This window comes from Carassius auratus, chromosome 30 (genome assembly GCF_003368295.1).
Source record: "Carassius auratus strain Wakin chromosome 30, ASM336829v1, whole genome shotgun sequence".
In the NCBI taxonomy this organism is placed as follows: domain Eukaryota; kingdom Metazoa; phylum Chordata; class Actinopteri; order Cypriniformes; family Cyprinidae; genus Carassius; species Carassius auratus.
The window spans coordinates 17,060,215-17,084,188 of NC_039272.1; the positions used below are offsets into that span (position 1 = coordinate 17,060,215).

The following is a 23,974-nucleotide window of genomic DNA, read 5'->3' on the forward strand; positions in this document are numbered from 1 at the left end:
TGCTCAGAAGTGACCAAGACATTTTTAAGGAGTGATTTCTGAAGGACCATGTAATGGATGTTGAAAATTCACCTTTGTCATCACAGGTATTAATTACATTTTAAATTCAAATAGAAAACTGTTGATCTGTACTAATATGTCACAGTATTACTGTTTCCACTGTATTTTTGATCAAATAAATGCAGCCTTGAAATAATTAATTGCAAGCTCTTACCAGCCCCACGCCACATGGTGTATGCAAATACATTTCATGCAGTATTTCATTCTGAACAAAGCCATAGGCAGAGCGACGGAGCGAAACAGGAAAACTGTAGTCTAAATCTCTTTTATTGCAACAATGCAGACATATAAAGAGAAAGATATTCACAATGAGGTATTTTATCTTTGCCTAAGGCAAAATAAGTAGGAAAAACTGAAGTTAGCCGCAGTGTATTGACACAAGGATCTCTTAATTCGTCACGATGAGGTGTGTGTGTGTGTGTGTGTGTGTGTGTGTGTGTGTGTGTGTGTGTGTGTGGTTCTTCTCGAGTGTCTCAGGAGACGAGCCACTGAGGGCAGCTGACTCCAGTGAAGCAGAGCTCAACTTCAGATCCTTCATAGCCCTATAGGCAGTGGAATAGAGCTTGACCTCAGAGAATTGAAAACAAATGCAAATTTTCACTCCCTAAACACACTAAACAAGCCTTTTCTCTCAGCCTCTTTCTCCCATACAAGAAAATCAAACCTGCAGCGTTTGACAGAAGTCAGAGAGCAGATCATTGCTTTTCTCTAGAGCACAATCACAGTGATGAGATTCATTTCACACAGCTCTTCGCCTCGGTTTCATTTCGTGACTGGACATTAAAAACACATACTGCCAGGATAGTCTTAGACATGTGAACAACAAGAAGAGTATTTCAGTTCAACTAGTTTCTAAGTGATCATGAGCTGTTTAAAGATCATTTTGAACATCAAGTACACTGGTAAACCTTAGCAAATACATGTTAATCTATAGCTTAAAGTCCACAAAACATTTAAACAACACTTCCTTGGTCAAACATATAATGTGACTCTACATTAACTGTATAGTGGATATCCAAACATCCCACCCATATGTGCTTACGGAGCATTTCATTTCAAAACCATTGGCAGTGGACAAGACATAATCACGAGATGCAAAGAAATGCAACAGTACGCTCCTGACTTTGAAAAGTTCGAGCATATGGTAGCAAGTGATTTGCAGCTTAGTAAAATATTGAAATGTTCTCAACAAATTCATACACTCATGTTGTCAAAGGCCTTTGTATCCCGAAAGAACAAAATTCTTCCTGTTTGTATAATAAGAAGCTAATCCTTCATCTATGAAACTGTCACTTTTTTACTAAGTATAATTCATAAAAAGCACAGATAAAACATCCCTGATGGCAATATTGTAAATACAAATACACCGTTTTGTTCTTGTGCATCTGCCTACCTGTGTAGTCTTTAGTCAGAGTTCTTCAATTATACAGGAACTAGTACACTGCTAGTGGCTGACAGCCTATGACATCCACAGAAGAACACTTCAGATACACTACCAAAGTAAAACTAGACGTGGATGACTGAAAGCACAGTTGACAGCACAGTTGTTAGCTAAATTGCTAACCAGACTACAAAAACCACATGGATGTGATGCAGTATGAGTAACTGGTTAGCAACCACACTATAAAAAGTAAAAGTTTCAGTGAATTTTTTTTTTGCAGTGATGCCATGCAGAGATTTCGACTGAGGGGGAACTCAACATCCCGCTCACCCCTGGAATATGATTTCAACCCACCCTGAATGCTCTGTCACCATAGACACTCCCGGCTACCCCTATGAAAATATCCTTAGTGAACAGTTATTAAAATAACTGTTGTTTTTTTCTTAGTCTGAAGAACATTTTATTGGAAACATAGATGCCAATAAAGAAGATTTATTTTTAATTGTAGTGCTTTTGAGGTACAGTATGTGTGTAAATCATGCTGTTGAACAAAATGTGTAAACCTCATCAATCTCGGTGAAAAGTATTCTAAAAATCCATGAGAAATTCCAAAGGGAACCCTTGGCTAGAAAATGCTAATTCTCTTTTTAAACCAAACCTAAAACAGGCATTCCGTTCTACTGCATTCATGCAGCGGAAGCCCTTATTCCCGCATAATATTACACTGAGCCAAAACACAAATCATCTGTTGTGAAAGCATCATTAATCCGAACTCATCTTCAGCGAAGCCTGAATCCAAGCCTCCCACCCTTTCTCAAAAAAACCACCGCGTCTGCAGATTATCAGTTCCTCGGTTCGTCACTTTCCTCATTTTTCCCCTTTACCCCTTTTCCCATATCCGAGGTGTAGGTGTGAAGAGCGAGTTGCTTGCCATTGTGTTTTCACAGGCTATTTATACTTCTTTAAACCCACTGTCTCATGTCCCCTCCGGATGTCTTCATCATCATCATCATCTCCTCCCGTTTTGTCGCACCTGTAGGGTCTTACTGCCGGTGTCCAGCTCGTGGGAAGACAGGGAGCCGGAGAGGGGTGGGGGGGTGGGGGGTGAGGAGAGCTGACTCACAGGGAATGAGGGGGATGTTACAGCTCAGAGCACCTCTGAATCATCACTGTCTTCTCCAGCACAATCACCATCATCATCTTCATCAATGACACATCCATAATTCACGGTTTCTGTGAATGGGGAGAGAAAGAGGGAGGCAGCGAGAAACGCTGGCGGTAATATGAGGCAAAGCGGTCCATATTTATTCGGGAAGATGAGTTCAAACTAATTCAAAAGCCAGGGTGTGGCTGTGTCACGGGGCGACCGTGTTTGAAAGCGAGAAACTATATTTAGGCGAACGGTTAAAATAAAACAACAGATGGCTTACATTCTAGGAGGGAAGAAAATGCTGACATTGGAAGGACTATTTGTAGTGCTAAAGGGAGGAAACATGTGTTTGACAGGTCAAAACACAAACATATAGACGTGACCCCTCAGAAACCTCTGCTGTTTATACTCAATTGGATCAGGTGTCAATATTCAAATTGGAATGGGGGAAAGGAGGGTTGCAAAACTATTGTTTTTAATGGACTTATAAATGTTACATTTTATTGGAGTCAAGTATTATAAAAGCTGGATTATGTGTAAATTAGTGTAACTTTAAGTACCAAGTCACATTCAAGGCTTCAGGCTCCAAATGTAAGGCAGTTGAAGATTAATGGGTTCTTTCAGCACAGGGAAAATGACACAAAGTAGATCAAATCAGAAATAACAGGAGAGTGGCTTAATACCTATGCACTCACTTGTGGAATGTGATGGCTTTTGTTTAAATTATATGGAATTTTTAGTATGGAAAAGGTCTTGAGAAAAAAACATAAATGTTGAGAAATATTAAGATCCCAGAAGTAAATGGAAAAAAAAAGAAAATTTTGAGAAGTTTTGTGATTTCAGTTTCAAGGTTGGTGTTAAAAAAAATCTAATTTTTTAAAAATATTTGTTATTTAGTTCTTCTGTCAATGTAGTGTTATTAATATTAACAAAAAAAAAGAAAAGAAAACGAGAGAAAAAACTATTATGACTTCAAAAGGAAGTAAAATGAACCATAAATGGGTACAAATGAAGTTTTCACTTTAGGTTTTGATGCATGGCATAAAACTGGAATACTTTACAACCAACCAACAATTTCCAAAAGACTGAATTTTCATCTTTAGACTTTTAAGTGAGTTTCCCTAAAAAAGAGGGACAACTCCAGGCACATGAATTTGCATATCTTGTTTTTTAATTAAAAACAATTACACAATCAACCCAAAGCAGTTTTGTGGTTTCCTTTGTGTTTGTGTGTGTGTGTGTGTGTGTGTGTGTGTGTGTGTGTGTGTGTGTGTGTATGTGTGTGTGTGACATAGCAAATCAATTCAAAAGGATCAAGTGTAAACTTCCAACTATATAGTACACTATTCTGAAATTTCCTTAATCTGGGGGGCTGACATGAAAAATCATTTTTATATGAAATATTTATGCAATTATCCATATTCACAACTATATACATTCATGTCAGATTCAAAGAAATTGAAGCCATGAGCTCTGAAACAAAAAAAGACATTCATAAAAATAAAATAGATAGAAAGTGCTCCAAATTAATCTATATAATTTTCTTTTAAAAATATAGTTGAAGAGAGGACCTTTACAAAGATATGAAGATTAAATGAAGATTGCTTCATTTTTAACATAGGCACATCGTTTGTTAATATCTGAGGCTTTAAAGTGACAGGAAGTTCTCCTGGCAGACACATTTTGAAACCCACCCGAACGGAGGCTGAGCAGCAGCACTAAATGTAGCCAGTGCTCATGCTAGAACTCATGTAAACAAAACCAGTGAGGACTAAAGGATCTGCGTCTGTCGCTGGAGCCCAACACTTCAACCTTCTTTTAAATTATAACACCACCACCACCACCACCACCAACCACACCAACATTAGAGCCTCCTTCAGGAAGATAAATAGGAATTGCTTAGCGTTAGATGCTTCTATTTAAAACTATAATGATTCTTTGGCATGAATAACCATCTGTCTAAATTCCTCAATTTCACTAAAATGAAATCAAACTGAACTAAAAAAATCATCAGAGATCTGTATACCCCGGTCAAGAACAAAAAAATACAAAAAAACTGAAATGTTTGGCCAAAAAAAAAAAAAAATCATTCAGATAAACATTGGTTAGAACTAAGAACAGCCTTTACCTGACCTTCAAAACAGCAACAAATCTTTCTATTAGCCAATCAAACGCTTCATTCAAGATTCACCCAATAATGTTCCTGTAATATTAATAAATGGATATTTTAAAGCAACACAACTTCCATAACCGTATCCATTTCACCAGTTAAAATACTAGCACGTCTCAATCACTAGATCAATGAAGATTATGATTATCAAGTTCTGCACCTTAAGACCATCCCACTAAACCCACACTTCTGTGTCGATCAACCGATCAAACAGAATTTCTCCGACTGCCATAATATTACAGAACACACCAACTGATGTGTCACTAAAAGTAATGGACATATGGTTTAGTCCAGTTTTGCATGCAGCACAACAAAAAATGAGATTTCTGTACATAATGCTCTAGATTTCCTGGTGGTATGCGGCATTATGAGTGAGTTGTGAATCTGGGACGTGACAATGGACGACAAGCGCTGACATTCCTCTTACTAGGACGTGTTAGTGCTAACTGACCCCCAATCAGTTTCGCGATCACTTTGAGCTGCACTCGTAAGGCAAACGGCGCCTTCTGGACTCACATGGCACGTTAAACTCGTTTTTTTTTTTTTTTTTCATCTGACATTTGTCTAGAAGCATATGGTTTTCAAGTGTAACTGCTAGCTGCTAGAACTGAACAAACATCAGCTCAGGCTCCCCTGAGAGTGAACCGAGAGAAGGCCCCATGGTTTCGCATCGATATCGATAAATTAGTCGTATACATAGTCTCGGGCCACTTTGAAGGATGAGACTGCGCCGGCAACTTTTTATTTTTAGGCAACGTGTCCAGGGAGAGTGTGTGAGGCAGGGAAAGGTGACCTGCTTTCACTTTGATCGATTGTCTTGCCCACGGTGGCTTTTCCGAAAAAGAAAGTGAAGGAATGGGGGAAAAAAAACTTGTGCTTATGGGTGAGAAAACAAATTTGGCACAGCCCACTAAACTGTGTGTGTGTGTGGGGGGGGGTTGGGGAGAGCAATAGCGATTATTAAGAGACACAAGATTGCAGTGCCCCCCACTTTATGATTAAACAGCACAGGGGTGGGTTTTTCTGGAAGACGATATGTGGCCCACTCCTGCCGCAGCTGTCGAGCGCAGAAGGCCATTCCCATAGGCCTCTGGCAAGCTTCCCTTCTCTCATCTCGATCTCTCTTTCATCCCTCTTTCATGGGGACAGGTTGAGCAGCTTAGTGGATTTATTTGGGTAATTAATGGCCAGGCTGATGGCTGCGATGTTCTTCAGCGCCTGTGCAATAAAACAGATGAGAGAACGATATAAAGAAAAGTGAATGAGTACAGCAGGAGAGAAAAGAAGGGGGCAACAATGGCAGAAAAAAAGTCAGAGAGTGTTAGAGAGAGAGAAAAACCATTAAACAAAACATTGTGGGTAATTTATCAAACCGTTTCACACACCTGTGGCCCTCAAAGCTCAGCAAAAACACCCCCACACAATTATCACACTTCAAATATGTCACCGTTCGACCCGTTTAAAAACTTTTTTGGCACAAAAATGCTATTTTGTTAATGACATCAAACCACTTGTTTGGCCATGATGAATATTACAAGCATGTTATTATTCGAGCTAAAAAGGTGCTCGGGATAAGATAAATACAGAGCATTAATCGCATCCCACACAACACAATGTGTTCCTTTAGCCACACCAAACACAATAATGGGGTTAATGACTAAATGCAATAGAGTTGCCCACAGCCCACACACAAACACACACGTATACGGATGATGGGAACTCGTACGCCTCGTGCGAGAATCGACACAGGTGTTTTTATCAATATCCTTTCTGATGTTCAGCTGTTTTAGCATAATATTTGATTAGAGCCGTCATGTGATGAGGAGCGCAAATATTTATTTGACCATAGGCAATTTTGGTACTAATGCCGTTATCTATCTAGAGTAAGTGAACAGTCAAACACTTTTACTTTTAGAGAACTCAAGTCTAGAGAAGTATTTTCCCAAATCGCATGCATCAATTTGCAATAAAACGAATGTTACTGCAAAAGAAGCAACGTGAACGAATCGAAGTAATAATAAATTACACTCATTAATTTTTCATCAAGTAGCCATACTGTACAATGGCTGTCAGTCATCAGGGATTGCTAATAAAACAAGCTTAATAACACACCATTAGACATTACAGGATCATTATAAGTCATCTGCACATAGTGGGACATTGGATGCAACCTTCACCGCTCCACTGTGCTGCGGTTTCCTGTCCTTCCTGTGAATTAGCAGCTTTATGGCACAAGTTAACGCACTAGGCCATGCCACAGTGAACCATCCATCACAACTGAAAACCTTTTGTGGCTGCTGAATTATATGTGTACTCATTTGTACATGGCTGCAACAGTTTATTTTCTTAATACTGTGTGTCATCTTTGACGGCATAACCCTTACTAGCTGTATCCTTCTCCTCCCTAATGTCAAATTATTCAATGGTATACACTGATTACAAATATTATTACATTATGTCAGTTAATCAAATCCAGACATTGGCCCATCTCTGGTACTATTCATTTTTTACTGCCTTTTTTAAAAAAAACAATGAATTGCACCGAGTTAAACAGACGGGTCATATTTATTTAGTGTTTAAGTAAACCTGTTGCTGTATTATTTACTTTATGGCATAACTTCTCAGACATGATCGTGGCTGTTTATAAAGCCTGGTCTGAACTGGGTTCAGTATTTTCAGTATTAACTTGCATTCTTACATTCCTAACAACTTTGATTACTAAATGACGCTCTTATTAAAGATCCATTTATTGAATTTTTTTGTTAAATAGGAATTTCATTGTTTCGTTCCATTATACTTGAGCTTGTTTTGTATTGTAAACATATTGTAGCTTGTACTTGCGTGTTGTTGTTTGCTCTTGATTTAAACACTGAAGGATACTTAATTGAAAAATAAAATAAAATATATAAGAACACTACAGGGACTGTGGCAGTCTTACCTGTGCAGTGCGCACTACTAGCTGTTCATTGGTAGTGAGAGCAAGAAGGTACTCCTGCAGAACGTCCTGCTCCTGATGGACAAATGAAAAGACACGTGACAGCTTTAGTATTCAACTACAACACGAATATGAAATATTTAGCCCCTTTAAAGGTCATCGATATAGAAAACAAGCTGCAATGCTTCATTTATTCTCTGGCACTTGCCAGGATAGGTCAGTTGAATTCAAGGCCAGTTAGACTACACTGTTATTATTCACCAGACTGGCTCCCGCTCCTGTAGCTCAACACGAGCTGTTAATCTGTTTGGAACAGCACCACGCCGTTCATGACATATCTCTGAATCAAACCAGACACCATCTAAATCAGCCCTGCTTTCTCATTTCCTGAGGCAGGAGTATTTGCACTGTTCCAGGTATTTTACATTGATCATGTTTAAGAGTCCAGAGTCTCAGAGTAAGTATTTCTGTGCTATGCAGAGACTGTTATACAATCCCTGGAGAACTTTTGAAGGAGTATGGTGGAACCTTCAAAATGTAAAACCCATTTAAACATGTTATGTGAAGCAGGCATAGCAACTTGGTGCACTGTTTAAGAAAAAGGATTGTGGGTATAGGGATCAATTCTCACTATTAACTAGTTGCTTATTAGCATGCTTATTAATAATAAGCATGCTAATAAGCAACTAGTTAATAGTACTAAGTACTAATAAGTAATAAGTACTAATAAACAGCCAATATCTATAATAAAGTTATTATAGATATATTGGCTGTTTATTAGTACTTATAAAGCACATACTGTGCCTGATCATAATCTCTAATTCTGACAAAACCTTAACTTAATTCGGAGTTTATGGAGGCAAAACTCATAGTTAATGGTTTGTTGTCGTATTGTGTTGCGTTACACCCTGAAATATCAGTGAACAAATTAACATTCATATCAAGGTAAACTTTCTATTGTGACGATATGTACAGTAAAGGCAGCACACAACAATCTGATGCACAGCTTTGCAAGAATCAGCCATTCACTGCTGAAATATGTTCATGAACTCCTGATGGCACACTAGTGAATGCTAATGACAAATGGGAAATTGAACAAATACAGCACCAAAGATGTGCAACTGTTGTTAAACATTTAAAAGGAAGTTTGCACATAGATATCAAATTTTATTTCCTTATTTTACTCATACTGGTTGAAATGCACTACTAAAAAGAAAGAGGATGCAATATACAAAATTATGTGAATAAATTACATGATATGCTATAGACTACTATTTTGTTTTTTAAAGAAATAAACCATTTTAATCAGCAAGGACACATTAAATTTATCAAAAGTTTACAACAGTGGCACACACACACTATATATATATATATATTTATAGACACAAACACACACACACACACACACACACACACACACACATATATATATATGGTTTATATAGACACACACACACACACACATATATGTACTGTATACAGTATGTGGGTGATTAAGTAATAATAATTCTTTCCTACAAATGTCATTAAGCAGTGATGGAAGAGTGACATACTTGAATGACATTACATTTAAGTAAAGTTTTTATTTTTTTTTAACACTTAAAATACATCCAACTCAGTTTTGAATACTTTAGCTGTAGGAATTATGACTGGAGTGTCAACAATGCTGGTCGGTTTGCACTCCACTTCTACACCAAAACGAACACCATCTAGACGTCTCAAAACACTTCTTAACACAGCTTTCTGTAGACTGTGCAGAGGCTGCAGCTTTTGTCATGTCAGAACACTTTTGCAAACCACTTCCTCTGAGAAGGAGGGGCTTTTATCATCCTGCAGAAATGAGTATACTACACATACTACAAGCCTGACTTCTTATCTCTTTTTATTTTTTTCTTTCCGTCTCATTTCCGACTCAAATGCTGCAACAGCTGAGCAAAGACATGCTGAGACTCTCTTGCAAATGCGTGCCAACAACCTCTCATTAGATCAGCGTTCTGACCCCACTGTGTAGCGTTGCCTTGCTGCAAATAAACAATGGATCGCTCATGATCATCTGGCTGCTGAGAGGTCAGAAATCTTTATGGTCAGTTCTGAGAAGTGCAGTGGCTGTGGGAGAGATTAAAGCTCTTCACAATGAGGCCAAACAGAGCTGAGCGTCTACTGGTGTCAACACTCACTCACTTCATCAGTCCTTGAGACTAATACTCACTTAAACATTTCCCATTCAAACACACACACTAACCACTTCATATTCATGTCCAACTTGGCTGTTAAAGGATTATGGATCAAGGATGAAAGAGTATTGTCATAAAAACTTTCCTTCCATTTACAGGCTCAAAGAAAGAAAGGCATTTACTCAGGCCTGATAGTCGAGGTTTTACATGACATGGCTATTTATAAAAGTATACACATCACATACTGTGTATGTTCATGATGTTTGTGTTTCTCTGAACACTGTATGTGACCATATCGGTCCTTGAAGAATATTTTGGCTTTCTTTGAACACAAGGAGATCTGTTAGTGCCCTCTAGTGCCTGGCTTCTGGAAACTAAAGCCACTCACAAGTATTTATACAAGTATTGATATGTATTACATAATAAAATATCAAATGAAGTGCAAAACACACTTTCTTAGTGAAATATTCCACAGAAAAGTTTGTTACTTTGTGGCTGTCAAACGTTACTCTGCTATTACACTTGAGAGAAACGGACTACACACATCCACTTGAAAATGACATTGGAACCAGTTGTTTAAAAGTCCGAGCATACAGATTATCTAGAAGATCCAGTTCAACTATGTGTGAGCTGAGGATCCTCCATCGGCAAACAGGACCAGCATTAGAAATCCTATTAAATTATCATTCTGAAGTCTTGCGGACTCCCATGCTACACCATGTAAACATAGTCCTTAAGGTTAATGTCAGGCCCGTGTGTTTTTAAATGGGTGTATTATTTTGGAAGGTGAGTGTAGAATACAAACGCGTAAACTCTGGCATTCAGACACATACACACTCAACAGAGAGCAGTGCAGGTGGAAGTTCCTCTGACAGACTCTCACACAAACCCTGATGTGATTCAGACTGAATAACATTAAACAGGACAATAAAAACCTTAATACTCTCCCGTCCAGGTTTCCACATGTGAATCGTCATCATAATTACTCCAGCATTCAGTGTCACATGATTCTTCAGAAATCATTCTAATATGCTGATTCGGTGCTCAAGGAACATTTCTTATTATTATCAATGTTGAAAACGGTTGTGCTGCTTAACATCTTTTTTTGGGGGCTTCTTTGATCAATAGAAAGTTCAAAACAACAGTATTCACTTAAAATAGAAATGTGTCGCTTTTGACCAATTTAATGTGTCCTTTCTGAATAAAAGTTTTATCTTCAATCTTACTGACCACATATTTTTTGAGCAGTAGTGTAAAGAAATGAATTATTTACTCTACCTAATGATCTCGTGCTGTTATTCTTATGCTTTATGTTTTCTCACAAATGTTTTTAAAAGAGAGATGCTAAAGAACGGAGGAAGAGCCTGGTCACTCACCATGGCCTTGGCTTCAGCGATGAAGAAGAGCTCCGTGAGAGCGCGATGGAGAGGAAGGAGGACTGTGATGCTGGTGGGGTCCTGAATCAAACCGCTCTCCATAGTAGTGAAGAGCTGCCACAGCGGCCGCAGAAGTTTAAGGTCACAACCCCTGTGTTAACACACACAACAATCAAAATGTGAGGTCATTACACTCTGAATGATCTTGGCTTTATCATTACTCATATTTGAATTATATGGCCATCTGATTCGCCTGGTTAATGTTCCCCTTGTGGTGGACAGGTGGCCATTTGCATGGGCTATTCCTCAACCTAAGACCACAGGTCCGTGTCTCTATTTCTCTCATACACGCTCTGTCTGCTGCTGATGATGATGATGCAACTGTGTCCAAACACCATGGAAATCATGCAAATCACCCTGACACGTGACCTTGTTGCCATGGGAACAATCAAGGCAGAAAGCCACCGTCAGATGCGTTATGCAAACGTTGTGAAAATCTGAACGCTCGCCAATACAAAAACACACAAATGAAGGAGCAGAAGTTAATACAAACCATTCAAGAAGTGGTTCTGGGGAAAAATTGATTCAGGTTTTCTCCAGAAACGAGACAAAAGTTGCAGAGCGTAAGAAAGATCTGGAGGCTTGTTTAACTGGGCCAAGTTGCACCTGCCATCCACAGAGAACAGAACTGACCTGACAGACCAGCTTATAGGAAGTTGCCGCCTCATCTCTATAGAATAGTGGGGCGGCTTTAAAGCATTGCAGGATGAATCGACTACCTTCTGCTGGGTTGAATAAATGCTGTCAAAGTGTTTCAGAAAGGTAGGAAGGGACACACCATTGAGACGGGCACTGCAGAAGCCGTAGCAGCAGGTGAATGGCTTTCAGCCGCTGGCTTCCTGTTTGCCGACAGGCCACGCCCACCTGCCACTCCCAGATGTCAGTCAGCGGGAGGTGAGTCAACGCCTGTTCATCTGCTAGCATCTGCCTCAGGATCTCAAACCCTGTTCATAAAAGTGAATTTATTAGCCAACTTGCACGCTGAAAAAGAATGTAAAAGCACTAAGAATAATATACATTAAATTCACAAGTGTGGCTGGCTTGCTGGCTGCTTTCTTTCTCTTGTTTACCCTCTTAAGCCTCATCTGTGAAACAGCAAATGAGCTGGCAGACCCCATAAATGATGAGGTGCTGAGAAACCCATTTGATATTCCATTACAGAATAATAACATCAGAAACAGAGCAGGAGGTGCATGTCTATTCATTCTTTGATTAAAGCTGGACGAGACACAGGAAAGGAGTTCAAAGCTACTCGTCACCCAGTACTGACAGACATGATCAATCCTAAAGTTAAAAATATATATATCAGTCTATGTACTTATTCATGCTTATTTTGTCTATTTTTACATTAAGATCACCTGTGCTGTCATCCAAAATGCAACAGGGTTATCATTAAATGTGTTTATCCATTGAAGTCTATGCATATTTTTTCAAATGTGCACCTACGTTTTTTTACATTTATGCGCATCTTAGCATTTCTATCCAGCGTTTTTTTATGCGTTAGGTGGATGGGAACATACTGTAGCTATTGTTAACTAAAATGATTAAAAAAATAATTACTTGAAATATAATAAACATTCGTATAAACAGAAACTGAAATAAAATATAATAATATATAATAAATAAAACTTCATGGGTAACATTTCTATAGTTCTAAACCTTTATAAAAACTCTACACACACACACACACACACACACACACACACATATATATAAACTAATCAAAATGACAAAACTAAACAACAAAAGTACTCAAACAAAAAACTAAATCAAAATATTAGGAAAAAATATAATAATATATCGATGATATTAAAATAAGACTGGCGTGCACTAATAATTTAATATGCTGCTAAATGCCATCTTAGTGTTATTTTGTACTATTTACATACTTTTATTGTATTATAGATATTCTGAAATCAATTATTTGTAAATTTTCGGTTTTCATTTAACATTTTGTGAAAGTTAAATTTGTTACGTACTCTTGTCAATTATACTGGATTTTTTTTTTTAACTAATGCATTTTTGTTTTAGTTGAAGTACTTTCTAATTTTTGTTCAGTTTTTTTTGTTGATGTTTTTTTTTTTTTTTTACTTATTTTATCTTGGCTTTATTACAATTACTGCAAATTCTTAGTTTTAGTAGTATTTAATAGTTTTAAGTTTTAACATTTCAGACTGTACAACATAATGTTGAGATTCCCAAATTCAGCATTTAGTTTTTAGCGTATTCTCATCATGATTTCACAGTCAGCGTTTATGACTTGTGGCTTTGCCTTAGCTCACTGAGTTAGGTATGATTGCAGGGTCGACAGGGCCACCGACTCAGCAGGAAGTTGAGTTTCTGTGGCTGTTAACGCTCACAGAGCCCCTCTGATTCTCAAACAGCTGTGTAAATGAAGCTAAGACTGAAAATCAGCTAGTGGGACACCAACATTACAACCAGAAAAGACTGTAGGAATGTGAGAATCATGTGAAATGATGGTATCACTGCGATGGTCTCTAAATGAGATGGACATTTCTGTTTCATGGCATGATTCTAGAGCACAACTAGAGGACATTAGCGATAGACATAAAAAGAGAAAACGCTGCATACCAGTCTGGAAGCTGCCTCGACGGCCACCAGTCACAGTAAACTTGTAGCCCCATTCTGTGTTACTCATATCTGATATAAACCTGTAGTAGAGAGTGTCCCCTAGAGGAGAAAGAGGAAAAAACAACCCTTACAGAAAAAATCCATAGTCATTTAATTTGGGAAGTGTTGGATTTAATAACAGGTTTTCCTCCAACATTTCCTGCAACTGGAGTCTAAACAAAGCAAACACCAATCCTTTATGATTAATTTCTAAACAAATATCATTCAAACATGCCACTTTCTCAAATTCTCACCTGGAATCTCAAAGTCGGTCCATTTCCGGTGGGAACCACTGAACGTGTGCAGGTCCTGCAGCAAGTCACCGCTGCTGGCCATGAGGAGCTCATCACATCCTTCCTCTGTGTGACAGCGAGAGTCGAACTTCACAGACAGGAAGATGGCTCCAGGGATGTGCACCTTATCCTGAGATAACGCACATGATGACATGAAGTGGAGCAGGATAACTATGATCAATCGATTTGGTGTAATAGAAAATGCAATTCATACCTCAAAGTTAGTGTTGTTGTCGTAGGGGTGCTTGGATTCACGGACCTGCACAGCCATTCCTGGCTCCTCCATAAACTGACATGCTGTCAGCGACAGATTACCCAGCATGCTCTGGCTGCAGCCTCTCAGAACCTTCTGCAAGATCTGAGATCAATCATGTGGATGAATTAGATGCATACCAACAATCTGATTTGGTTTAGTCGAATGACTTATTCAACTATTTATTATACAAAAAATAAAAATGCCACATTTGATGCATTTAAAATAAATGTTAAGTATAGTTTCATGGCAAGAATGAAATAATTCTGGCCTGTAAATGTTCCCAAAATCCTGCCTAGAGAATCCACACACTCCTTCCCCTTCTCACCTTCTCCCACATGGCTCTCTCCTCTAGTTGCATGAGCATGTCCAGTATGTAGGCCATGTGAGAAGCTCCGCTCAGCTCCAGGTCTTCCTCTCTGATGGGAGCGTCAGAGGGCCAGTCGGCCAGCAGCGTCGCCAACACGTGACGTGCGTACAGAATAGCAATGGCTTCATTCACTTTGAAAAGGTACTGTCGCACTGCTTTGTTACTGCGAGCATCCAGCTCTTTATGCAACAGAGCTGAGCTTTTGGTGCGCCGCTGTTTGGCATAACTCAGCTGGAAGTCGCTCTCGGTGTTGGTGATGAGTTTCTGTGTGACCACATTTGCTTCTTCGGTGGCTCGATCACACCGGGTGGGTTTAGACTGAGTGTCAAAGAAAATAGAGCGAATTAACGTTAACTTTGGATCACAAAATGGTTTAGGTTTATTTTTAAACCTAGTCTTACCACACAGGGCACAATGATGATATCAGTATCCACAGCCTTGGTACTTCTTTCCTCAGAACGAGGTCTTTTAGATGGTTGCCACTTCTGTGCCAGTGTACGAATAGTCTCGTCGGTTTTTATAGCGTCACCATCAAACCTGAGATATGATATGTGTTCAAAAAAAACAAAAAAAAGAGGATTATTTGAGATAAAGATCAATTTGATTAAATTTTATACAGTTGAGAAATACACAAGATTTACTTGCAATTTTGTTCATAAGCTTACACAGAAAATGCAAGCTCTTTAGCACTTTGTAGATATTAAGAGCGATCAATTAAAATTGATGATGAATCTTAAATTTTCAAAAATATGAAATGTGTAGTGATAATTTTTTTATTATTATGAAACTCAATCACTATTAACGGTGTATAATGATATTACATTATTAGATTTTTATATACTAAATACTATTTTCTTAAAAAAAAAAAACTGAATGGACATTGAACTAAAAGTCATGTCTACATATGCATGTACATTCCTAGAAATACATTCTAAACCTTGACTATGAGAATGAAATGATAATTCAAAGTGTAACCCACCTCTTCTGCACCTCAAGGAAGAAAGAATCGGTTCTCTTCATCTGGAGCTCATACATGGCTCTCAAGATGTGCAGTGGGGCATTAAGAGCATCATGGGTAATCTAACAGCAAGACAAACATGAGAGCTCTAATAAATGTTTCTCCCTACATTCCAGTACTGTGAATTCTCTGCCACCCTTTCTTGCTCCAGTTCCAATTACAACACATTTCATCAATCGAATCATTCTAGATAAAAACGCTGCAAGAGAGCTGAAAAAGGCCCACGGCTGACAGCAGATGCGAGTCTGAAGCCTGACCTGGAAACAGGTCTTTGTCTCTTCATCCAGTCCTTCCAGTGGATCCGGTCTGTTTGGATCGGCATCTTCAGCGCAGCAGCTGGAGTGATCCGAGTCATTCTCTTTCTCTCTCTCCTTCTCTCCATCGGTCTCGGTGTCTGTGTCCTCTGCCATGGAGTGGATCTCTCGCTTGGAGGAATAAAGCATGATGGAGAGGATCTCTAGGTCTCGCAAAAGCCACATCTTGCTGAAGCCTGTGCCCTTGCTGCACTTACGGACCAGAAGCTGCATCAGGCCAGAGCCCTGGATGGCCTCCTGGGCCTGATCCACCCCATGCTTCTGCAAGAAATAGAGGAAAATCAACACAGTCATGACTTGTTCAAGTTGAGCAATTTATGTAATGGTGCCAAAACATGTTTGGAAACTAGAGTCCTAATCAAACATCCAAACATTTCATTGCATCAGATCAAATATAAATAAATCGAATATATAACACAGAATATCAAAACTAAGCATTTATTTCAAAGCAAGATAGCACAACACACTTTTCAAGCAAGTTACATGGGCACAAGGGCAGGTGTGAGGTGAATACCTTGAGAGTGTTGTAAAGTCCTTTAAGAGCAAGAGAGAGCACCCAGGTGGCCTCCACAGCATCTTGGGCGCTGCTCTCCACCCCGACCTGCAGTAGGTGACTCACAATAGAGGTGAAGTTCTTCAGGAAGCGACTCGGGAGGGCAGAGGTCGGGGACACGGCTTGCCCCTCATGAGACTCTGCATCATTCCTGCTGCTGCTCTCATGTGCCTGGACTAACTGGTAGTCTTTCACTGAGAGAAAAGTTCGAAAATAGAGAAGCATTAATGCACTATTTGTTTTACTATTTCAGTGACGGCATGTTTTTCCTCAAAGCAGCCACTAAAACTGAGGCTAGGAAGTCCCAATTGAATGGCATCCTGTCTATTGAAATGTCCTCATCAGTTTAATTTCTGAAGGTAGTCGTGAGGGGCTATTCTTTATGACCATTAATCCAGCATATTTTGGGCGGTTGACTGAAAGAACTCAAATTTAAGAGAAAGTTCGATCACAATTACTTACAATATTATTTTTTTAGCATATGATTGTTTTACTTATATGAAAGAAGCATAGTGGTCAACAAATATTTGCTCTTTAAAGCTTTAGAAGCCTTTAAATTTACTTAAGTACCACCTTCATACAAAAACCATCTGTAAAACCAGAGCAGCAAGGTAAGTAAAGCTGACACACCCTTTGCAAATGAAGCTGGGTTGAAATGTCAATGACTTTAGAAAGACTCATACAGCTCGGGGCTGCCAGCAGTGGGATTTTTACAGCTGAGAACATTTGAGAAATGAGTGTGAAGAAACACGTTGACAGATCTTCTCGCACCTGTTCTCCTCTTACGAGTCTTGACGTCCACCACAGCAGCTCTGTTCTTCTCAGTGAAGTGTTTGAGGAGAATCACGTTGTGTTGTTCGTTGGCATTATCGATGAATACAGCCTGGGTCCCCATACACAGCACCTAATGTACAGACACACAGCTCTTTTCAATGTCACAATGCCTCATGCCTTAATACAAGCTTATATTAAGCGTGTTAGAGCATGCAAGTGTGACATCTTGGTCCATACCTCGGGGAATCCCACGAGCACCAGCAAAGTGAAGAGGTTGGTTCTCTTGAGTTGCTGCGGTAGCTGCTGGATGCAGTGATCAGTGAACGCTGCCGCAACACCACACCACTGAGAGGAAATGTTCAGGTTTCGCAAGATGTCTGCCACAGAGCACGCCCAATCCAGACCGATCCGACTGTTGTGATGAAAACACAGGTGAAGGACAGACAAGAGTTTCGTGGAAAAACTGAAAATGTGTTCATTTAAAAAAATATTAAAATCTGTAGAGGTAAAGTTCAGCTAAATGTTCGACTGTCCCTCCCGCATTTCAGTACCAAAATTTGAGGTCACGTGATTTACAACAAAATAAATAAAAATAAAGATTCATTCTAATATGATGATGATTTGGTGCCCCAGAAACATCGCCAGTGTTGAAAACAGCTGTGCTACTTAATATTTTCTGGGGAAGCCATGATTCATTATTTACATTATAAAAAATAAAAGTATACATTTCTTTAATATATACCGTATTTTTCGGACTATAAGTCGCACCTAAGTATAAGTCGCATCAGTCCAAAAATATGTCATGTCGAGGAAAAAAACATATATAAGTCGCAATGGAGTGTAAGTCACATTTATTTAGAACCAAGAGGAAACATTAGGCTACCGTCTCCAGCCCCGAGAGGGCGCTCTATGTTTTCGGTATAGACTACAGGAGCACTGAGCAGCATAGAGCGCCATCTGACGGCTGGAGACCGTAATGATTTCTCTTGGTTCATTTCTCTTGGTTCATGTCAAATTTATTTTTGATAAATAAGTCGCACCTGACTATAAGCCGCATAACCAGCGTTAATGTATATGGCCACTAAAACACATTATGTTTAACCATATGTTACACATCCAATCACACTACCTGTCTAGACACACTGCTCCCAGACTGAAGAGCAATTGAGTGGTCTTCCAGCCAGGAACATCAAGCGCTACTCCATCCCCGAGGGTGAGTAACTCAAATTTGTCTGTCAGTGCCTCTGCCACAGCTGCATCTGCTTCTGCAGGAGAGATCCTTAACAGAAGCTGTCCCAGAAGGCCTAGTGTCAGGTGGTATGTTTCATTCAGACAGCCGGCGTTGGAGATGACCACTCTGAACAGCAGTGGCAGGATGGGACTCAGGCTGGACAAAGATAGTGAGCTGCCCTGTAGAGGATTAAATGGGTATATTAGCATATTCAGTGTTTCTTAGAACAAAAAATAGGTAGTTGAACTGGCTTCATTTCAAGTTACAAATTAAACATTTTCTGAAACCAAAAGCCTATCACTATAAAATGGTTTTCCTACCTGTTTGTTTGCAGGCAACATGGCTGCCAGCAATCCCAGAATCCTCTCTCTGGAGCATTCGGCAAACACATGTTCCTGTAGCGGCCCCCGGGCTGTCTTTTCCTCCTGGTCCTTATATGCGTCCATGTTCTCCGAGGTAGGAGATGTGATCGTATCTCCACTTGACTCTGAAACTGAGGTGAAAATAAGAAGATAAAATACATTTTAACATCTGTACTTCGCTGTTTTTGTTCCCATATACACCTTCTATATCCTGTTGTCTTCAATGAAATCCCACGAGACATTCAAAGGCAACAAATAACTGACTACATAAAGATATTACAGATCTCCTTGATTATTGAAGGGTACTTAGAGACAGGCTCACCTCTGACTCCAGGGGACAGCGTGTCTTCACTGGACACAGAGGGTGTCTGACTTGCACTGGATGAGTCTGACGTATCCTGAGAGACAAGCTTCCTCCTCCTCTTCTCATCCCCTTCTGTATCTGGCTCCTGCTTTTGTGGTTTCTTGTGAAGAGGAATAAAAACAAGAGGATTACCGTATTTTTCGGACTATAAGTCGCACCTGAGTATAAGTCGCATCAGTCCAAAAATACGTCATGATGAGGAAAAAAAACATATATAAGTCGCACTAGACTATAAGTTACATTTATTTGACATGAACCAAGAGAAATGAACTAAGAGACCTGAACCAAGAGAAAACATTACCGTCTACAGCCATGAGAGGGCGCTCTATGTTTTCAGTGTAGACTACAGGAGCACTCAGCAGCATAGAGCCGCCTCTCGCGGCTGTAGACGGTAATGTTTTCTCTTGGTTCAGGTCTCTTAGTTCATTTCTCTTGGTTCATGTCAAATTCATTTTGATAAATAAGTCGCAGGACCAGCCAAACTATGAAAAAAAGTGTGACTTATAGTCCGGAAAATACGGTACTATTAAAAAATGTATACAGTGCGTTTATCACACTGTTGTTAGCTATATCCTGGGGATTTTAGTCACACACTTAAAAAAATATAAAGTCAAAAAGCTTCAGTAAAGTACTGACTCTGTCTGTAGGTAGCGTTGGGGAGCAGATAGCTGTAGTGCTGCTGGGAAGTGAGGAGGTGTCTGTGCTGCTGATGTCCTGAAAAGATCCAGCCGTCGCAGGACACAGTTCACTCTCAGTGGCCGATTCGTTTGAAGAAAGCAGTGACAGCAGGGCAGAGGCTCGCAAACCTACAGGAAACAAGAGCAACCCTGATTAAACAGACACATCTACCAAGACTTCTATTTTTAATTAGCACACACACAATTTAATTCTAAATAGATATGGTGCATTCAGATATATTGATTACCTTTCCCAGTCTGTCCCTTCAGAAGGCAATCATTGATGATGTCAGAGCAGTGGGTTTGCAGTGCCCTAGCGTAACCGAGCGTGACATCATTCAAAGGCTCTCCATCCTGTGCTTTCTCGCTGATCAGCTCGGATGTGAACAGGGCAAGTGCGGCAAAAAGAAGCCAGGAGTAGTTATGTATATAGGGCTGAATGAGTCTGTGGCGGTCACTGATGCGAATAGTGACCATAGGGTACACTGTGATACGGTGGGTGGGCAGGTGGCTGGAGGTACAGGAAAATGAATAATAATAATAACAATAATAAAAATTTTAATAATATAACAATGAATAGTTTTTCTACTGATCCTCGTTACTCGAAAATATTATATACGTATGTGTGCGTGTAAAAGGACAAAAATAAAAAATAAAAACATATAAAAACATAAAACTATAAAAAAAAACAAGTTAAAACAAAGTAAAAAATTACAAAAAAAAATACTGAAAAAACTACATAAAAACTATATTAAAATGCTAAATAAATAAATATGAAAAACAACAACAAAGTATTATATATATAAAATCAGATCTGAAATTCACTAATTCAACTGAGGTATACATTTTTTCTTGTGTCATAAATCGATTAAAATATATGGATTCAGTTTGGTTTAAAAAATTGTTTGCAAATATTTAATATTTTCATTTTCATTGTTTAGTTGCCTTTAGTGATCTTCTGATGTGTATGAAGCGTGGATCGATTCTGAGATTTTCAGAATACATCACGATTCAAATTTTAACAGCAGATGGCGCTCTAATCTAGTTTTTATCCGCACTCTCAAACGCTCAAGAAGAAGAGTGCTAAAAAGCACTTGTGTGTTCGGCTGAGTTAGTAACGTAAATTTTGCTTCAGCTCGGAATGCTTTTATGATGCAAAATTAATGTAAAAGCCCACTGTGAACACCCTTGTAATTCGCTTCAACCTTTTTTCGAATTTTGTGAATGGTTATTTTAGGTTCAAGAATGTGTAAGGATTTGGAAAAGAGCAGAGTACGGCTGTTTCTAAAGCATGCAGTGCCATCTGCTGTTCAAAACTAAGCTCAGGATCGACTCAAGAAAGAATCGCGATGCATTCGGAAAATCTCTGAATAATTTTTCGATTCGCGATGCAACGATTTATTTTCCCAGCCCTAACCCGTATTACCTGTCTGGGTATTTTTTGGCATTATAACAGCCAAAGCAGAGATCGAAGTCCTCACAGACATTACAGTTAATCCTGCTGCCCACGATAAGGCCCTGGCAGTGGTCACAGGCATACTCCATATTCACCATCTCATGCTCATCCTCATGGCCTTCTGGTTTAGCACCACCTGAACCAGGAGAACAGAGCAGTTCAATACACGCACTCCGACTTATCAAGTGTGCCAGAAATATACTGCTGCAATAAATGTGTAGTGCCTAATGTGACATGAATGCAATAAAAAAGGGAAATAATATTTGATTAACATTTAGTTTTGGCTTCGTTATAATGTAAGCCACTGCTGACTGTGATGGTGTGACTCACTGAGGAAGCAGGTCTTGCACAGGTCCATATCTGTACACTGCAGGCACCGGTAGCGATGCCACGGTGCGATCCGTCCGCAGCCGTCACATGAGATCTCCACATTCAGCAGGTCGCAGTAGCGTGCAATGAACATGTGCATCTGCAAAGATCAAAAGTGAGTGAAAGAGCACCAAAAATGCAGAATGTTTAATTTCATATGGAGTTCTTTGCAAATAAATTATTTTGAGGGCTGTTTGCAGTTACTTGTGTCTGAATATGTCAAATCTGTCTGTGCTTTTGCAGAGGCTCACATTTTGACTAGCCTGACTTACAAAAGACTAAGCAAATCCAATCCAAATATTTGTTCTACCTGGATAAAGTCTTGCATGTGTTGCATGACATATGCATGTGTTTGCACAGATTAAACATTGAATCGTGACATAAAGGGTTCGCAGGTATGCATTCAATAAACATTACATGCATAATAACACTGTTACTCCACCCAAAGTTAGTTTTTGTGTTAATTCAAATGACTTCTTATATAACTGTCTCCATTATCAAAAAAAAAAAATTGGTAGTAAGCCATTTGTGAGCAACGGTTTTGTTTCCCAGGAATGCATTTATTTGATTTGATATCTGTACCTTTCTCTTGTCCTCCGCTGAGGCCTGGCTGATCTTGTCAAACCACTTCTCAAACATGCCATCCAAACACTCATCCATCCATTCAGTGTTCCTCTCATAGTCAGTGATCTCATCCTCCTCCGTCCACTGGCTACACCATCATGTGACATGGAGAAAATGACAGATGAGAATCCAAATAAAACACTAAATACCTTCAAGCTTAGTATATGAGATCAGGATTAAGTGGAGATTAACAGTGTCAACATCACAAGAATCACAACAACGAAGCTCACCAAATGTGCCCTCAGGATGTCTTCAACAACTTTACATTAGAAGTCAAATGATAAATGAAAGATACTTTCTCTTCATTTCCACATTCCCAACACAGCATATGCGTTCTGATCCATGTCTCATACCTGATGGCAATATCATGCACACTGATGTTTTCTTGGGACATGGTGAGCAGAAGATCAGGCAGTTTGATGTCCAGAAACAGCGACAAGTCTTCTGCTTCCCAGCTCATATCCAGCAAATGCAGCAGACATGTCTGCACACATGACAGGGCGGGCAGCAGGGCCCTGAGGACACACAGAACACACAATAGACATAAGACACACATAATGCATCGGCAGACCTTGTGTAGCATATTTATTGTTACTAAATTCTAGAGCACACAGATTTCATAATACACATTCAATATTTAAAACCCACTTCTCGTTCAGTGCATTGAAGCTCTGCACGGCCTCTACTAGCATGAGAACCAGCAGATGATACGAGTGTCTCACCAGCTCCCTCATCTCCTGCCCGCTGCCCAACAACTGAGAAAAGTAACTGAGACACACATACAGGTCGAGTTAAAATAATAATATTATGACATGAAATGATTTTTTAGATCACTGGCTCTCAAACCTGTCCTGGGGACTCCCAACCACTGCACAATTTGTGCGTATCCTTCATTCAACACACTTGATTCAGCTCTTCAGCTCAGTGGTAGTCTCTGCATGGCTTGAATTGGGGGTGGTCTATGAGGGAGAGATACAAAACGTGCAGTGGTTGGGGGGTCCCCAGGACAGGTTGGAGAACCACCGTTTTAGATAACATACTTGGTGAAATCTTTCTGACATGCTAAGAGTTCCTGGAGAAACAAAATACAGGGTGCCTGGAAGAGGTGCGGTTTCCCCAGGGTGAGTATACACTGCTGGACCAGCTCCAGCACCTCACACACACTCAGAGCCTGGGCCTTCTTCAGAGCCAGAGTATGAAGAACACTGAACACACACACAGAAACACATTTCATTACCGCTGGTCAGAGACAGATCACTGAGATCACTCAGGTCACTGAGACATTATTTTAAAGAAATTAACACTTTTAGCAAGCAACAACTGCTTTCAATAATGATAATAATTAATAAAAAAAAATTGAGCACCAAAATAAAATTGTA

The 23,974-nt window shown here is 39.4% G+C and overlaps 1 protein-coding gene across 5 annotated transcripts in view; it reads right to left on the reverse strand.

The window, feature by feature from the left end:
• Positions 1 to 306: 306 nt before the first annotated feature.
• The window catches only part of LOC113049439 (zinc finger ZZ-type and EF-hand domain-containing protein 1-like), a 39,881-nt gene continuing 16,213 nt past the window's right edge, over positions 307 to 23,974 (reverse strand). For all 5 annotated transcript variants that reach the window (XM_026211786.1, XM_026211787.1, XM_026211791.1 and 2 more), the window contains exons 30-54: positions 23,636 to 23,800; positions 23,244 to 23,363; positions 22,949 to 23,110; positions 22,554 to 22,683; positions 21,933 to 22,071; positions 21,573 to 21,738; positions 20,395 to 20,657; positions 20,106 to 20,275; positions 19,428 to 19,569; positions 19,064 to 19,236; positions 18,642 to 18,922; positions 17,750 to 17,924; positions 17,510 to 17,642; positions 16,700 to 16,932; positions 16,129 to 16,446; positions 15,833 to 15,933; positions 15,255 to 15,390; positions 14,812 to 15,171; positions 14,445 to 14,588; positions 14,192 to 14,360; positions 13,899 to 13,997; positions 12,085 to 12,250; positions 11,247 to 11,397; positions 7,700 to 7,771; positions 307 to 5,979 (exon numbers count right to left, since the gene is read on the reverse strand). In XM_026211786.1, the coding sequence (XP_026067571.1) occupies positions 5,899 to 5,979; positions 7,700 to 7,771; positions 11,247 to 11,397; positions 12,085 to 12,250; positions 13,899 to 13,997; positions 14,192 to 14,360; positions 14,445 to 14,588; positions 14,812 to 15,171; positions 15,255 to 15,390; positions 15,833 to 15,933; positions 16,129 to 16,446; positions 16,700 to 16,932; positions 17,510 to 17,642; positions 17,750 to 17,924; positions 18,642 to 18,922; positions 19,064 to 19,236; positions 19,428 to 19,569; positions 20,106 to 20,275; positions 20,395 to 20,657; positions 21,573 to 21,738; positions 21,933 to 22,071; positions 22,554 to 22,683; positions 22,949 to 23,110; positions 23,244 to 23,363; positions 23,636 to 23,800 (4,249 nt within the window). In that variant the 3' untranslated portion in view covers positions 307 to 5,898. The remainder of the gene's footprint in view (positions 5,980 to 7,699; positions 7,772 to 11,246; positions 11,398 to 12,084; positions 12,251 to 13,898; positions 13,998 to 14,191; positions 14,361 to 14,444; positions 14,589 to 14,811; positions 15,172 to 15,254; positions 15,391 to 15,832; positions 15,934 to 16,128; positions 16,447 to 16,699; positions 16,933 to 17,509; positions 17,643 to 17,749; positions 17,925 to 18,641; positions 18,923 to 19,063; positions 19,237 to 19,427; positions 19,570 to 20,105; positions 20,276 to 20,394; positions 20,658 to 21,572; positions 21,739 to 21,932; positions 22,072 to 22,553; positions 22,684 to 22,948; positions 23,111 to 23,243; positions 23,364 to 23,635; positions 23,801 to 23,974) is intronic.